Source organism: Chlamydotis macqueenii, chromosome 4 (genome assembly GCF_036417535.1).
Source record: "Chlamydotis macqueenii isolate bChlMac1 chromosome 4, bChlMac1.mat, whole genome shotgun sequence".
In the NCBI taxonomy this organism is placed as follows: Eukaryota; Metazoa; Chordata; class Aves; order Otidiformes; family Otididae; genus Chlamydotis; species Chlamydotis macqueenii.
The window spans coordinates 49,704,567-49,722,238 of record NC_141559.1 but is presented as its reverse complement, the minus strand read 5'-3'; the positions used below and the strand labels follow the sequence as shown (position 1 = coordinate 49,722,238).

The following is a 17,672-nucleotide window of genomic DNA, read 5'->3' as shown; positions in this document are numbered from 1 at the left end:
AAATAATTTTTACAAGCAGCCCTGTAAACTTAAATTCTTGTTATTATCTAGCAATGAAACCTGTATTTCAAAACGAAGGCTAAAGAATGTAATATTATCATTGTTACATGAATTTTGTTTTCTTAATGGTAGAAAAAAAAGGTAGCAATTCCAATAAACTATTTGTCAGGGTCTCTGATTTCATTTACATAAATTAAGCAATTAAATCCTTTATTTTTATAAGATGCTCAGAAAATGGTAAAACCTAGGTTTATCAGAATATAAAGAATTTGGCAGGTTCAAGGATACTTCCAATTTACTTGGAAAACACAGGAATTATTTTCTTGCTATTCTGATGTTCTGCAAAGCACAGCAGTATCCCAGGTATTAAACCATCAAGTGTTGTTAAAAAGGCACATGGAAATGGACAAAAAAGGAATTTGTAAAGGTCAACAAAACCAGTAAGGATAGACTACTCCTTTCTTATTCTGTAACACATTAATCATTACAGGTGGACCAGCCCATATTAGCCATTATTGGCCATATCAGCTCTGACCTCCAGTTTTTCATCTAGTTCCCCTCTGCAGGTCACCCACAGCCCCAGAACAACCTAAAGGTGATCACACACCTAAAACCCGCACCGCATGGTGGCAAGAGCAACTGCTGCATCAGCAGGTAAAAACATCGGTGTGGTTATTGGAGGGCACCCTTCTTTGTCAGGGGTCATGCTGGGCTAACACACATCAGCCAAAAGTCCAAAGCACAGGGCAGAAGTAAAGGGCAGAGCAGCTAGAGGACCTCATCTTGGTCTAGCACCAGCTTTCTCTTCAATGCTTACAAAAGTCATGGAGAGTCTGTTCTCCAGCTGTGTGGCTTGTTGCAGATTTTGACTGGACCTAAAGGTACAGAGAGTCAGAAACTTTCACAGGTGTTTTATTCCATCACTGTAACTCCTCTTTAACATCAATCAGCAAGAAATTCTCTATGTTGCCTTCAGGACCCTAAAAGGCAAGAGCAGACAGGCTCATTGTTCCAGCTTTGACTAACACACTAAAGTCTGGTCGATTGATCACCCCAGAGGAACTGATGATAAAAAATAATTATCCATCCTGTACCCAGACATGTAGTTTCTATAATTTTATTCCATATTGAAGCATAGTAGAAGTTTATTCTCCAAATTTGTAACAATACAGTATTTCTGTCATTATGAGATCCTGAGTGTAATTTGCACACTATCTAGTTCATGGTATGATTATAGAGATTAATGCTTATGCTACACTTTGCTAAAAAAATAATTCAGAGCACTCACTTACTTAAGAACTACTGTAAATGCCTACAAAGGAGGAGTGAAGTGATCAGAGATTTTTGCTTTGTCTTCATAGAATGCAGTCATCACCAAAACAGAAAATAAATTGTGCCAAGTGGAAGAATTGGTCACTTGTACCTTTGAGAACCAAAGAAATTTGAAGACTATACAAAGACTGGAAACGATCAGTTGCCTTGCAAATGCTATGGAATATAACCAATCACTCCATCACAGCCATCATTGTTGTTACTACCATAATTTAAGGAGGTTTGCATTGTTGCAATAGAATAGTTTCATCTGAGTAGATAAGGCATTAAGATTTGATGTTTAAAGACTTGCACTTCAAAGATGAACATGAAGTTCACATGTAGTAGAAAAGTAGAGCAATTTGGGGCTATTACAACATCTTCTGTAATGAAATAATGAGTAATGACTTCAGTTTCAAACAAATTGCTGAGCTGCTATCAAAATATCTGATTTAAAAACATATCTCAGCCTATGTATCTTGGAATTTTTTTGAAAAATGAAATCTTCAATTTCCTTTCATTCTGATCCAGCCTTTGGTTTTCTCTTCAGCTTAATCCAGATCCCACTACTTGGACGAAGAATCAGTTCTCCCGTTAGACCAAGCTCTTCCCGCTTTTGACATGAGTCCACCCAAAAGCGCCGCAGGATGAGGGCTAGAAGAGCTTTCTCCTCAATTTGTGCAAAGCGCTGACCTACAAATTACAAGGCAGCCGAAAAAAAAAAAAAAAAAAAAAGATGTTATTGTCAGGTTGTACCAAGAGTTGCTGCATTTGCATGCTCACAGCAACACGCTTAGGAACATAGGACAGCAAGGACTGTACATCTGCCTTTAGAACAGCACTGGCTTTATGCCAAAATCAAGGTCATATGGATACTACTGAAACTGGCACTTTTCTCTGCCTGACAACTCTGGCATTCCTCAGACAATCCATAGAACATCCTTCTTCCCACAGTACACAGACCTCAAACAGCAAAGAGGAACCACTCGACAATTCACATGGGCCTAATAGAAAAAACAGCCTTACCGCGTCTCTTGGATGGACTAGGCAGTGGGGAATGGATGAGAGACTAGAGCCAGAGAAGATGCAGCACAGGGACTGCGAGGAGAGATAAATCCCACTGTTCCATATATGCAGAGAGGAGCAAAAGAGATACAACTGCAGTAGAACAACAGACAGACCTTCCTTCAGTGAACACTAAGCATCAAGCACACTGATGATTTGCTAGCACAGAGGGCAAAGTTCAATTTACATTTCAGAGAAAGGTGGAGGAGGAAAGGGGAGAAACAGGAAGGAAACCAAACCAAGTGCCACCTTGCAGGCAGTTCACTCAAACTAAACTGGAAATGGGAACAGGACACAAAACCCAGTGCTCAAAACTTTTTCTGTGCTCCCCTCTGTGTAATATGCACAGATGGACGTCTGTAAGATCAGTGCAGGTAACAGTCTTTTCCCATGTTCTGCAATATAAACAACAATGCCACTACTCTGAGCACAGATAAATGCCAAGTATCTCAGTGGTGCCTGCAGAGCTAACAAGTTCTGGGATGACAGTGAGAACACCAGTGCAACAACCATGTCAGAAAGAGAAAAGAATACACCAGTTGCAGACTGCATGTCTAGGACACCCAGATGAGATCATGAGATAGACGAGATATTTTCAGAGAAAAACAAGTGCAGGATATTTGCCTTCTCTCGCTCTGTCTTGCTGACACTAAGGATCAGAAATTTGGAAGGAATCCTGTCCTAACACAGGAGCCTATTAACATTTTGCCAGGCTGCACAGGCAGCGAGGAAGAAACACCAGCATGACAGACATTGGCCCCTGGGAAGAAAGGAAACCCTTGGGAAGAAACAAAATGTGGCAGCTCAAGTACCAGGTGTGCAGGGGAGACAGTGCGCAGAATTCACGGGCAGGGAGGACAGGACACGACCTGTGTTCTAATACACTCGCTGCTGCCCCAGCAAAAAAAAAACACACCAAAAGCCGCACTGTCAAATTACAAGGACTTCCTCTTCATCTACCTACCAATGCAATTCCTGGGACCAGCTGAGAAGGGCACGTAAGCATACGGGTGCCTTCCCTTACAATTTTCAGGGAAGAATCGCTCAGGCCTGAACTCCTCTGGGTCAGGGAAGATTTCAGGGTCTCTGTGCAGGGCATAAGTTATGACAAGAATATTTGTGCCTTTCGGTACTCGATATCCTCCTAAAGAAAAAAAGGAAAGGGAGAAGAAGGGTCAAAAAAACAGCAGATAAGTGACTTTCTATGCACAACAGCACAGTAAAAAATAAAACAACACTGCCCTTTACTTGGGAAACACCTCCACTGAGGAAATGCTAGCAGGATAGGAAGTGGCAAATGCAAGACACTACTTACTAATACAGCAATCTTCTCTTAAGGTACGGGCAAACATTGGAACTGAAGGGAAGAGGCGAAGGGCTTCTTTCACAACACACTCAAGGTATCGAAGCTTCTTCAAATCGTCCATTGTAACAGGACGCTCAGCATTGCCTGTCCAAAAACAAATAGTAGAGTGAACAAGACCAAAACTCCCCATTTTTGGTTAAACAAACTCATTTCAGCTCCCTCCAGGAACTCTCATCACACCTAGGAGAAGGTGCTACACATACGTTAAGCATGCATGCCTTGCCCCAAAGATTAAGGTCGGCTGTACTCTCCTACAGAACTTCCAGCACCCGTCCCAATCACCTCTCGCTATTGAAAGCTTCAGAAGGCATGTTCCTACCTCCCCTTCTACATCTAGGCTTATAATCTACCACATCCCCACTCACAAATGCAACCACCACCACCATCACAACCCCATTGAAGCAGGGAATGGAAACATACCAAACACCTCATCCAGTTCTCTGTGAACCTTCTTCTGGGCTTCAGGATTATGTCCAAGCAAGTACAGGGCCCAATTCATAGCAGCTGCTGTTGTATCATGGCCCTAAAGGTCCAGATTTACAAAGACATTGACTTCAATACCATTCCTGTGCACAAGCAGGTTTCGTAAATACTGAGGCATGCGGGTAGTATGGAAAGTGAGACTTATTAGTTCCATGCCAATGAGAAAAACAAAAAATCAAGACTGAAGAACTCTGTCCAACACACTGATTATCAGGATATAAGGTGACCCATGATTCTGTCAGGTGCCTTGAAAACTGACCAAAAGGGAAAAGTGTTGAAATAACCCAAGCAAACACGCCTCTCCTCTGCCTCTGAGAAGCTGCATGAACTATCAGTATCTACACAATGAAACAGATGCATATTCATCTTTTTCATTACTGTTCAGTCAACAACATAACATTTGGGGGGCCAACAACTACTAGAGGAGAGATAAAATGGACACAATTTGCAATTTTTACAAAACTATCCAAAAAAAGGGTCTCATGAGACACAGTACAGTGGCCATAGGAGGGAGTACTTCTTAGTTTCCTGTGAGAAAGGGATCAGCTACGACAGTTCTTAGCACCACGTAAAAACTTAGAAAGGAAAGGAAACAAAGGGAAGGACAACTCCTCCCCACCCCTCCAAAAAAAATAAACCCAAAAAAACCCCAGAAAACGGAAAGGGGAATGTTGACCACAGGATTTTGGTACTAGAAAGTTGCACTTATGAAGTTCAAGATGCTGCACCTCTTCAAAATCCAGCTGTGGAGCAGTATAGGAATGGTAAGGTTGTGAGACAGTTTCTCTAGCTTACAACAGCAGTAATATGACTCTGAAGCTCTTCTCAGATAGAATTCAGGTCCACCTAATGGAGGTGTGTAGTAAACTTGTGAAAGTCTTGTTTAGATCCTTCATTGGACAGGGAACCAGACATAAGAAGACAGTACACCAATGCACAGTTGACGACAGAACCAGGAGCCAGCCAGCATGTCAAAGGACAAAACGTGAGGAGAGCTGACAAAATCCAAGGCAAAACACTGAAACCATTTAGAGTTTTCTTTAACATTAATGATGTTTGTAACAGGACCTGAGAGCCCATGGCTAGCGTGGCCAGCAGGCCGAGGGAGGTGATTCTCCCCCTCTACTCTGCCCTGGTGAGACCCCACCTGGAGTACTGTGTCCAGTTCTGGAGCCCCCAACATAAGAAGGACATGGACCAGTTGAAGAGGGTCCAGAGGGCCACAAAGATGATCAGAGGGCTGGAGCACCTCTCCTATGAGGTCAGGCTGAGAGAGCTGGGGCTGTTCAGCCTGGAGAAGAGGAGGCTCCGGGGAGACCTTACAGCGGTCTTCCAGTACCTCAAGGGGGCCTACAGGAAAGATGGGGAAAGACTGTTCAGTAGGGCCTGTTGTGACAGGACAAGGGGTAACAATTCTAAACTAGAGGGAGGTAGATTTAGATTAGCTATTAGGAAAAAAATTTTTACACTGAGGGTTGTAGAACACTGGAACAGGTTGCCAAGAGAGGTGGTGGATGCCCCATCCCTGGAAGCCTTCAAGGTTGGATGAGGCTCTAAGCAACCTCTTCTAGTGGGGGATGTACCCAGTCCTTGCAGGGGGGGGGTGGACTAGATGACCTTTGAAGGTCCTTTCCAACCCTAACCATTCTATGATTCTAGGGCCCACATTAGCCATTAGGCTCTTACTACTCACCTACTTTAATGAGTAAAGTCTGCTCACATAGGCAAGCCCTGTGACATGTTTACTGCCCAACATTTTGCCAGGGCACACAATTCTGGATTAAATGTTTCCATCCTTCAGTAGTTTCTATCCTACAGGTATTTCCTCTTAGGCTTCCAGGGCTAAAATAACTTCATACTAAAAGCCTCCTGAACTAAGTAAAGGAAGAGTCACTGCCTCCAAACAGTGAATCTCGGGTTTTGGGCATGGGGAATCCCCCAAAAAAACCCCAAACAACAAAAACCCAGAAAAGCAACCAATCAATGGGTTCCTTGGGTACCTCAAACATGAAAGTATCCACTTCCTCGCGAATGTCCCTGTAGCTCAATTTGTTCCCTTCGTCATCTGTTGCACTCAGCAGCATGTCCAGGAAAGCTTTTCTCTTTTTGGAGCCACTTTCTTCACAGTTGCCATCAGTATCACATTTTGTTTGCTTGGTGTTTTCAAGTTCTGCAGCTTTTTCTGCAATGACCTGAGATTAGAATCATTACATTAGATATGATGCACGCAGCACAAGTGCACAGTCCACATCACACAGGTTTGTCCCAACTTACTAAAACAACGTCCACCTGTACAGCCTACATGAGCTAGCTAGCATAGTTGTCAGCATTAGCTCACGAACTTTAACTGACTTATTGTTTTACTAGGTAAAATATGACCAATTCCCTTATCCCAAGCAACAGAATGAACTTTGAACAGCCTTTGTGCAATCAAGAAAAAAAGATAGCCAAACTATACAAACAACTTGTTGATCATCAAGAAGTGTAAACACATCCAGAATATCTGGAATCATGAATGTCAACACAGCTCCAGTGACAGAAGTTTCCTGCTGTCACCACCATTGTTGTAACAGCAAAACAGAACACTTCAATAAACCAGTATTGCTCTCAACAACAAAATAATTAAAAATAAAGGCTGTAGAATATGTAATTCTGTTCAGAGGAAGCACTGAATGGGGAAAAAAAATACAGTTATACACACACAGAGTGTTTCCCTCACTGAACATACACACATAAAAACACATATTGAACGACCTTTTGTCTCAGTGCTTTTTGTCAGCACCTACACTAGGTGGTATTATTATTTACTGTTCTTTTGTCATCTTCTAAGATGAGGGTTCTTATATCCAGTACACCAGTCCAGCATGGGAAGAGAGCAAGTGTTACCTTAGGTCCCTTTAAAAGCCTGTCTCATGCCTCACTGCTGCAATTCCCAATAAAAGGAAGCAAAACATGCGCTCCTCAAAAACAATGCAGAGTTAATGTCACTCATTGTATGTAGTGAAAGTTTAGAAAATATTTCCTTTGTTGTGGGCATGACACTGTGGGGTACATACACCTATTTCAGGGAAAGCAGCCTTCCTGGTAACATCCTAACAGCAGATTTGGGAGAGCAGCCATTGGCAAGAACAGCACAGAAGCTATTTGGTGAGAGAAAGGGGTGTTACTTGCACAGTATAACATGGTGAGAGAACACTGTGTTTTATGGTAAGTCAGTGATGTATGCTTAGTGCTTTCTGTGTCAAAGTATCTTACTGCTGATGTGAGGACTGTGTTTGCTCATCTCGGCAGTTCTGCTCTGAATGGGGGAAAATGAATATAGGCTTCAATTTCTGAGGGTTGGACCAAGCGGCATTACCAAGCAGAGCCCTGTGCTTACTGCTACAAACTCAGCAATGAGCTGTTACCGGTGATTCAGATGTGGAGTATCTCGGGAAGAACAAGAATTCTACAATGAGGTTACCGCATTGGTGGGTAAGGGAAGAACAACTGATGTCATCTACCTGGACTTGTGCAAAGCATTTGACACTGTCCTGCACAACATTCTTGTTTCTAAATTGGAGAGGCATGGATTTGACAGATGGACCACTTGGCGGACAAGGAATTGGCTGGATGGTCTCACTCAGAGAGTTGTGGCCAACAGCTGCATGTCCAAGGGGAGATGAGTGACAAGTGGTGTTCCTTAACGGGTGGTATTGGGATCGGTGCTGTTTAACATCTTTATCAGTCCACTTATGGACAGTGGGATAGAGTGCACCCTTGACAAGTCGTTGTTTCACTTGTCAAGGACCTTTAAGTCCTGTTACTCCCTTGAAGTAGCATACTCCCTTGCCTAAACACAACAGAGCTCCTGACAGAGAAGTCAGTTGTTGCCTTGAGTGAACTCCTTGGCATCCCAACAGAGAGAGGGGGCCGAACCTCACCTCCATTTGGAAGCTCTCTACTGAGTGCAAGACTTTGCTCCAACAACTAGAATGTACCATTTAAAAAAAAAAAAAAAAAGGAATCTATACTGTATCTGTAAAATTGTGAAGGATCTTGAGGTTCTTCTCATGCTCTCTTCCTTCCTTGAACAGCATATATACAAGATCAGGCCAAAGCCAAGGGTACTTCTGTCGCTGTTGGATTAGATCGCTCATCCTAGGGGCATAACAATTAAATCATGTAACATCTCTTAACAAAAAAAATAAATTTACAGCACACTTTCAAGAACAAAAAAGAAAGTTCTACCTCCCCCAATGAAATGGAACTTAACATTCTGTGTGGATTTAAACCCAATCATCTGAAGGGAAGTCTGTTCATATTTGTTTCCTGATTTTACACTATTTCAAAATTTCAATAACCTGTTCCAGCATCCCTATGATTATATCTTTAAGCATTGATCTCTGATAAGGAGAGCATACTCTCACATAGTAGGAATCCTCCTGAAACAGACATATTACGTCAGTAAAGCACTGACCATGCTGAAAAGATACGCACAACCTGAAAAGACTGTTCATGTCAGGGCTCCACAACATCTGTTTCATGACCTCAAACAGCCGTCTAAAAGCATTACGTTTCTACTTGACTGTCCACATACCATATACGCCAGACAGCACATGAAGGGCATTTGAAGTAAAGATTATGAGACTCTAAGTATGCTCAAACATAACTGGAGTACATTTGGAAAGGCTGACTGTCATTGCTATTCAGCTCTTGCATATGCTTTTGGCTGCAGACATAGACTTTGAGGAGTAATTATTACATTTAGACCAACTTCGGGCCCACTTGTGGCACCATTTGGGAAAGGCCAAGGAACTGATAACAATCAAACCCTCTAATTCCACTCTCTTTTTGTATCATACCTGTCTCAGCAAGCCCCATCAAAGGCTAGGGGTGAGATGCCACAAGCAGCTACATCTCATCTAGGATGACACACCAGTGTGGTAGGAATATAAACCATGCTTTTCCGAAACCACTGGACCGTCACATACAATTTGAATGGTGTAAATACTGCCACAAGCTGCAGAGCAGCATTGCCTCAGCTTTAACATGCTATCTAAACCAGTGCCCTTCCAATTCTGAGAGTCATACTGATACGAAATGGTGCAGTTCCATATCTTTTTTCAGCTTTCCGTACCAATGGATTAACCAAATGACAGCTGACAGCCTCTTCAAAACCCCAGCCTCCCACTGCATATACTCATATCACAAAATGCATCAAAATCTGCAGGAGTTTTTCTTGCCTTCTTGACTTTCTACCTCCATTTATGACCCTGCGTCCCTCCCTCCTGGTTCACAGCAGATGAACTCCCAACACCAGCAGCATCAACTCCAGCCCAACTACAAAATAGCCAAGGAAAATTCCCATTTACCTGTAGATAGCACGAACATACTCAGAATCCTTATTCTCCTGAGCACCCACATTCTTGCCCATTGCTGTTTCTAGGAGGATGAAATCATCAATGGTTCACGAGTACTAAGTGAAATGCAGAGTCCCTGCATACAATAAGTTACTATGTACCCAGCCTCTGACTGTCACCATGCTGTCCCTTCGACAGGTAAACAGACACATCCCTTTCCAGGTGATGACCTCGCTTTACATTTTGACACCCAGGAACTCTGCTTTTCAACACAAACTCACTTCAAACTGGTACAACTCTGCCCTGCCCATCCCGCAAACTCACCCGCTCAGATGTGCAAAATACACCCTAGGAGAAAGGATGGCCTTGAGAGGATGGAAATGCATTCACACTACATGCAGGGACATTCCTCTTCAACTGTCTCCTCTCACAACATGGCACAGCTGTACTCAAGAGCCTCTGCACCATTCACAGCCTCGCCACAATAACGGAAGAGGACTTACCACAGATGATATCAAGGGCACACAGAGTGATGTCTAGAAAGGCATCAAATGGTTCCTTGTCAACATGCTTCTCAAGTTTCTCCACCAAAATATGTCCTTGTTCATTCATAACATCTAGAAAGTCAGTTAAGATTGCAAAGTGGAACGTGGGAGTTATCATCTTCCTCCGCGACCGCCACTTGTCTCCCGTGCTGCAAAATTAACAGGGAGAAGGATGTGTTTAAAACATCAAGTCAAAAATAAAATCTTCACCATCACAGGAAGCACACAGTAAAAACAGTAGCCCAGAACACCTTCACAGATGGACATAGTGTAGATGACTCCAGAAGGAGCAAAATGGAAATACTTCTTGCTCCAGCTCTCTCCAAAGCACAAGCCACCATTTATATAGCTGCTTTCAAAAAGAGGAGATGCCAGCAAGCATTCAGGCAGTACAGCCTCATGGTTGCTCAGTGCACAGGCTCATAGGGATTGAGCAGAAGCCATCTATAGGAGAAACCAGCTATTCAGAATTAAGGCCTCAAGTCATCACATTGTCTCTGTGAATCACCACCCATGTTCGCCTTCATCCACTGACTAGGAAATGAGGATTGCAGAGAATCAAAGTCCACGGGACACTGCGCAAATGGCTGCCTCGAGGTCTGGCTACAAAGTACTTCCTTGGAGAGAGGCAACCACCTCCCACATGTCAGTGAAAGAGCATGGGGCCACAGCGGGTGACACCAGCTTCTTGAGGGTTCTTGTTCTCTTTTTGTGAATCACATACCCCACAGGCACACAACTGGCAGCTTTGCTTACATGGTAAGCCATCACACCACTTTCCCTGTTAACCTGCTACTGGGGCAATCCTCAGGCCACCTTATCTTCTTGCTGTCTACCACTACTGCCCTTAATCAGCAACATTCTCCTCCATTATGTTTTTGCAAGCACAAGGAAGTCAAAACACCTCCATAAGTCTACTGGAGACAAAACAACCAGGAAGGAAGACGACCAACAGTGAGGATACACCATGCCTGACGACACCCATGGACCTCAACCCTCTGCACTTTGCTAATGATTACTGCCTTTCTAAGGGCCATGAACAAAACTCAGGATAAAAGGCATTCCTCATCCTCTCCTATAAACTTGCACCTTCTACATCACATGATCACAGTCGGCTTTTACAACACCATGGTCCCATCACAAAGCACGAAGAGTTCACCTCTGAGGGCTCAAAACAGGCAACAAAGATCCACTGCTAACAGGAGGACCAACACAGAAGAGGCACAAAGGCACCAGAGCCACTCTACACTCACCTTGCTCTGACTCTTGAGTATCTGCATCATCCAGACCAAATCTTCTTTCATCCTCCCAAGTCCAGAGGACACCAAGCCCTTACATAACGGTTCCTGCCTCTCTGCACTCCTGACTTCTGCTTTTACACAGGCTCATTTCTTACAAGCCTCCACTTCATGAGGGAAATTAAGGACACTGTGTAGATATTCTCCCATCCTACCCCAAAGCATCACTAACGTCAGATCCATCCTACTGGTTTGCAGTGTCACTAGTTGAGATAAGCAATGCACACAGTCACAGTTCTGCCACAGTCTGACCACTCAACACATATCACAACATTCAAAACATCCAGTGTGCAGCAGACTAAAAGACACCACTTGCCATAGGGTACAACTCCCCAGAACTCACAATCATTTCAAGCCTCTGGGCAAAAAAAGTAACAATGGCCAAATTTGCCAAGAAACAGAAAATGTCAGAAGATTTTTATCAGACATTAGCTGCTAAAGGGCAACCAAGACCATCACAAGCAATAAAACTCCTACAGCTATCATCTACATCTCTGTCCAGAGATACACACAGCATTCCTGTCACCAAGTCCTCTTCCTATCATATACCCTGCAAATTTCAAAAAGACAGCAATGCACCTGCATTTCACTATACCTTGTCAGAAGTCCAGTGCCCAGCCAAGGCTGCAGGAATTTATACAGGTATGATTTTTCTATATGTTTTGAACTGGTCAGAATAACCTGTCAGAAAAATGAAAGGAGAGGAAAAAACATCACTTGTTAGATGGAGAGCGATTTCTTCAGCTGAGATTACTTCACACAACATCACTTTCTCCACAAAAATGCCGTGAGCCTCAGTAAAATGCACAATTTTTCAGTAGGAGCTGGTACACAGAGGAAACATTGAGTTAATATCCTCAAGTCTTTCAGTAAATATTCCAACCCTGAGAAACAATGAAATACTAAAAAACTACTACTGCCACTCCCCTTATCTTCCTGAAAAAGAAAAAGCTGTGTTACAAATTTACAGGTAGAGCTCAGAGAAAACTCAACAGTTTCCAGCCTTAACCAAACTCACAAGAAGTACTGTTTAATAAATACTCCAACAAAGAAACAACTCTACCTTCCCAGTTCAGCAGCAATCATTGTCAGCAGCAAAACTAACGACTACATTTCACAGCATCAAGACAGACCCACCAAGATCTAATGCAGAAATCAGTCAACCAGACACAAGCATTGCAACCTGCATTTCATAATGTTCCATCCCTACTTCAGTGGTCCCATCCTCCCTGCTATCTGCTTGTCCATTCTGATCTTGTGAGCAGCTTTCACAGGCATGAAAACAAAGCTAAAGGACATGCTTCTTTACATAAAACACAGAGTCAGTGCTTTCACTTGCTAGCCATCTTCAGTATTTTTTTTTCCAAGACTATGATTTTTATGTTCTTACACTTTCAGCCTTTCTTTAGCACTGGGTCAGAGAGCAATCTCAAACAAAATCAGTCCAAGTCCTTTTTTTTTGCAAAAATTACACTGAGACAAGAGAAACTAACAGGTTGGACACTGCTTTGCTTCTTTGCTTTTCAGTAGAATAGATAGGAGACAAGCACACTCACCTCCACGCTGTCAGCATGACACAAAACCACAAGAGGCAATGGTCCTAGCCAAAGTTTGAACAATGGCCAACTCCTGAACTCTTCAGAGTAAGTTTGTAGTTGTTTAAAAAAACCTGGAATGAAAAAAGCAGATTAGAATTTTTTAAAAGGGAGGTTTTGCTGAATAAGCAAGACTTCTGTAATGAACTCTTTTTCATCGTATGCCCTGTAATTATGTTTTTATTGCAGTTTTTATCTTGCTGCTATGACAAAGCAGTGTATTTTGCACCTGTCTATTAGCTGTACTACAGGCGCATTTCTTTATGGCTGCACTCCTGAAGGCACTCTGTTCTAGAGAAACTCCTCCTAGCTGTAGATATGGCAGTTTGATTCATGCAGCCTCAAAGCACTGCAGGATGGGCCTTCCGTATCACAATGCTCTTTGTAACAACTGGAGCCAAATCAAACTTTATCAAGGCTATGCTTACATTTTGGCTTATCTAACACCACCCAATACGCTATGTCAAGATGTTTCTTTACTGTCCAAGTACAGCATTAAGCCTTTTCCTATCTGAGACCTCATTGACAGGTACTACATTTGTGGTAGTGTCATGCACAGCAATGGCAGAGCACTGCACAGGAACCAGTATCACTTGAAATGTCTAGTTTCTGATAGCTGGACTCCTGAAGAAAATCTTTGGAATCCTTACACCATTATTGTTTGTCTGCAAACAAATTATTTCTTACTCCAGCACGCTTAAATCCGCTCACTCTCTCACAGCCCTAGCCATCAGTGAGGGTTTGCAATTCTAGCAGGGGCTTTTGACAGCTGGCTACTCCAGGATTAAACTCCACTCTTGTCCTTTTAGAAACCTTACTGAAGGGTAAGTCACTGCTTACGGGACCAGTGCGGATTGCGCAATTCAGATGTTCCCGTCCCTAAGGGCACAAAGACTCAGAGGTTAATTTATGCCACGGACCACCTGAGAGATACCACTATTGTCCAGCTGCCACTTGGACTTCATACCAGTGAGCTCAGCAATCCAGCCAATTCTCCACTCCCATTATTAATCACTTATCCAGTCCACACCTTGTTCAGTTTAGCTATACAGAAAGCATGGGAGATGGTACCAAAGACCTTGCTGAATCAAATTAAACACCATCTACTGCTCTTCCTTTGCTCAGAGATCCAGTTATCTCATCACAGAGGGCAATCAGATTTATTCTGCAGTTCTACAGGAGGTGGCCACTATCAGGATGTTCAAGGATTAACACGCCTTTGCCCTTTCAGAAAACAGATTAAACAACAAAAGACTCCCTCCAATGCCTTTGCAGAGTTGAAAATTCAAAGGTCCTCAAATCAAATGGAAAAAAAAAAAAAAAGGAAAAAACCCCTAGGTTCCTAATAGATACCCAAATACAGCCCTCCCTAGTCTTAGGCAAAGTTCTAACAACACCTCATCCAAAAAGCTTAAGAGTGTCAGATTATTTTGCTATTTTCAAAATATTTTTTCCTAACATCCCCATGATTAAAATATCATAATTTTCCAGCATTTGTCCGCTGATATCAATAAATAAAATCACCATGAAGTGAGAAGTCATTTTTCTTTCTGCTATAAAACCTATGTGACTCTTGCTAACAAAGGAGATCAGAGACTCCATAGAACAGAAGAGTCTCCATCAAACTGCTTTCTGGAGAGAAACATAATGTCTTTTTTTGGTTTGTTTTTCAAGATTTAAAAAGAAGAAGGAAAAATAAAAGGAAAAAAAAAAAGATTTGTCTCTCAGTCAGGCTCATATACACATCCTGACTACGATCTTTCCCAAAGTTAACTTCAGGGAAAGCTGCTTCCACCAGAGAGAGATCTCAGATCTGTATTTAAATATGGGATTGGATCCAGGGGAAAGATGCGAGCGTGTGCCCTTGTGAACAGAGGGACTATGTCTCAGCATGTGTCAGCACTGGGCAATGTGCACGCCCTGCTACACTCATCCTTGGTTTCACCATGCTCCCATGACTCAGTCGCTCTCTCTCTGGCAGTGTATCTGGCAGCACAGACAGGAACACATGTGCACAGAGCAGTCTGGTATAAACAGGCATTATAAACACACACAGAAGAATCTACTAGTTCACAAACAGCACAGCCAGAGCTGCTCGCATACTCTTCAAAGAATATGCTCATGTGCAAAACCGAGTACCAAATGGAAAGGGAATGTGTAGCACATTAGTGCTCTCTCAAGCAGTTGGCAAAAAGAAACCACCATTGATCAATGTGAGAACAGAAAGGTTTGCTTTTGAGGGGTGTACTGCAAATACTCAGCAAGTTCTTTTGCATCTAATGCATAAATCTAAGGCGCAGCTAATTCTGGAAACAACCCAGCAACTCAGCATGCTACAGTACCTTGCACATGCTCACTTAGGGGAAGCAAATTGTTTAAAGAAGTATTTCTCCTTCACAAGCTAAGAGCTTTGTTTGGATCACAGCTAACAGTCACGGGGACACAGTGCTCTGCGCTGTGAAACAGCACTTCCTGCAAGAGCACTCAGCATGCCTCCCTGTCGCAAGAACATTCCACAGTATTCATGCTCCATCTCACCACCAACTGGAAACAGCATCAGCATCTGGAAGCCACTGTCAGACTGAACCTCCAGCTAATCTTTGATTGATAACCCCGTATGTATGCAGTTCTCCTCCTTTCCCGTCCACTGCCCACTTCTCACCTATTTCCCCTCTGCAGGTTGCTCATAGTCCCAGAGAGACCTAAAAGCGATAACACATCTACCACCCCCCCAAGCCAGGCACAGTTTGACCACCCAAGCACCCCTCCAGCACTGGCTCCTCCAGCAAAGCCCCACGCAGTGCAGGGTCCTCACAGCTGGGCTATGGCATGAGCTGCCCTTACCTTCTCCCTCCCGCTCCAAGAGTAGAGCATTTCCCAGCACAGGATAGCAGGGGCTGACACCCGGGATTGGCTTCATCACCCACCATCGTCTCCAGTAACCCATCAGGGAGGGCAGGGAGCACACGGTCACAACCGTCAACAAAAGAGTGATGACCCCAGCCCCCAAGTGCAGCAGCTGGGGTCCTTCTGCAGGTCCCTGCATGACCTCCATCACCACCTCCCAGCGTCTTACTCCGAGCCTCGATCCCTACTGGGGAAGCAGCACAGCCTGTACCCTGCACTGCCTGTACTCGCCACTACTGTGCTGCAACGAGCCAAGTCTCCTGGGATCCAGGTCACAAGAGCAGGAGGCGGAGCTATCACGCAGGCCTGGAGGCACAGCTTCCTGCCACGAAAACAAAGATATAAAAAAACACAGATGCAGAGAGGCTGCCTGCGAGTACTTCATGACGGCAGAGCAGCCACAGGGAACGGTGCCATTTCCTTGCCCTCACTTGACTCCTCTGATTAAAGTGAAAGGTGAGGACGTTCCTCGCAGGCCTGTGCAATACCTCAGAAGGAAAAGACATAAACTGCTGTCAAAAGAAAAACCACCTTTCTGCTGATTTGGAGAGGATGGGTTTTCTCAACACAGCCTTTCTCCATTTGTTTTCAGGTGCCATACAAAACTGCTCTAGTGCTCTCCAACACAATGCCTGAAGTGTTTCAAGCGCTTCAGAGGGGGAACACCTCTCTTAAGTTGGATTAATGGCTCAAAGAAGTTACACAAACCAGAGTCCATACAGACCCACAACCAAGAAGAGCACTGCAAAGCACGCTGATGCTTCTCTGTTCAAATGGCCTTTGCTGATCTCACTGTTGAATGCTCAGTCACCGGCTAAAGCGTGCCAGTAACACAACTGTGCTTTGGTAGAAGTGGTCCATACCCAATGTATACCCTGCTGCCCTTCCTGCCTCAGGAGGATCCAGGGTCTCTTCTCACTGCTGCAGGGCTGCTGAATGCCTGCTCCTCAAACCTTTCAATGCTCAGAAACCTTGTGGTCAAAGAGAAGTTTGGTAAAAAGAGAGCATGGTTCACACTCAATTTGCAAAACTGCACCCCCTCAATATAGCACAAAAGCTTCTTATAGCCATGATCATGTTTCTCCTGTCTGTTTTGTACCAAAACTGACTGCACTGTCATTTTTAGTAAACCAATAAACAGCATAAACAAAGCAACTAAGATAAGAAACAGAAACAGAGAAAGCTCAGAACATCAGAAGCTAATGAAGGGCTGATGACCCTTGGCAGCAGAGGGGGGTACATTTTGGCACTTTGTTCCTGCAGTCTCTCAGCAAACACTTTATCATAATTGCTGACTGTTGCATTTTCTTCTGCAGAGTAAACAGCTGGAAATGAACTTTGCTACTCTTGCTGCTATTTGTGACAGAAAGTAGCAGATACATACCATGTCTTGCAAACACATAAGGCGAGCTACACAGCCACGGTCCTCTCTTTTGTTCAGGTGACATCCCAGGAAGGAAGCAAGCATGCAGGATTAAGAGGCTCACCTTTTGTCTTTGTAACATGGAGATCAGCTGGGTAATTACAGTCTCTTCTTTACAAAAAAAAAACCCTTGCAGTTTGTTGCCTTCATGAAGCTGATAATTAGATGAAGTGGTTAACTGTGATTCTGAGTCAAAATCTGTGTTTCTAACTGCTGATAACTCCTTCTGTAGAAAAAAAAAAACTGAAAAACAGCAGAGGTAGAGTGAAAAGCCACTGGGAACTCTGTAGGGAACACAGCAGAACAAACATGGCAAAATCCTGCCAGCAGCTGGCAA

The 17,672-nt window shown here is 43.5% G+C and overlaps 1 protein-coding gene across 1 annotated transcript; it reads right to left on the bottom strand.

Moving 5' to 3' along the window:
- Positions 1-1,127: 1,127 nt before the first annotated feature.
- Positions 1,128-16,122, bottom strand: CYP4V2 (cytochrome P450 family 4 subfamily V member 2). The gene is made up of 11 exons (XM_010125071.2): positions 15,850-16,122; positions 12,967-13,079; positions 12,006-12,091; positions 10,071-10,261; positions 9,580-9,649; positions 8,239-8,365; positions 6,226-6,417; positions 4,163-4,265; positions 3,692-3,826; positions 3,341-3,520; positions 1,128-2,004 (listed from the first exon to the last, which is right to left on the bottom strand). The coding sequence occupies exons 1-11, from the start codon at positions 16,058-16,060 to the stop codon at positions 1,829-1,831; spliced, it is 1,584 nt and encodes a 527-aa protein (XP_010123373.2). The 5' UTR covers positions 16,061-16,122; the 3' UTR covers positions 1,128-1,828.
- Between the last annotated feature and the right edge of the window lie 1,550 nt (positions 16,123-17,672).

What these genes read in the sequence shown, in the direction of transcription:
- CYP4V2 (XM_010125071.2), bottom strand. Translation starts at nt 16,060, where the DNA reads ATGGAGGTCATGCAGGGACCTGCAGAAGGACCCCAGCTGCTGCACTTG. An exon ending in GGCACTGGACTTCTGACAAG is followed by an intron (nt 10,262 to 12,005) that starts GTATAGTGAAAT and finishes TTAATTTTGCAG; the next exon opens with CACGGGAGACAAGTGGCGGT. An exon ending in TGGTCCCAGGAATTGCATTG is followed by an intron (nt 2,005 to 3,340) that starts GTAGGTAGATGA and finishes TGTAATTTGTAG; the next exon opens with GTCAGCGCTTTGCACAAATT.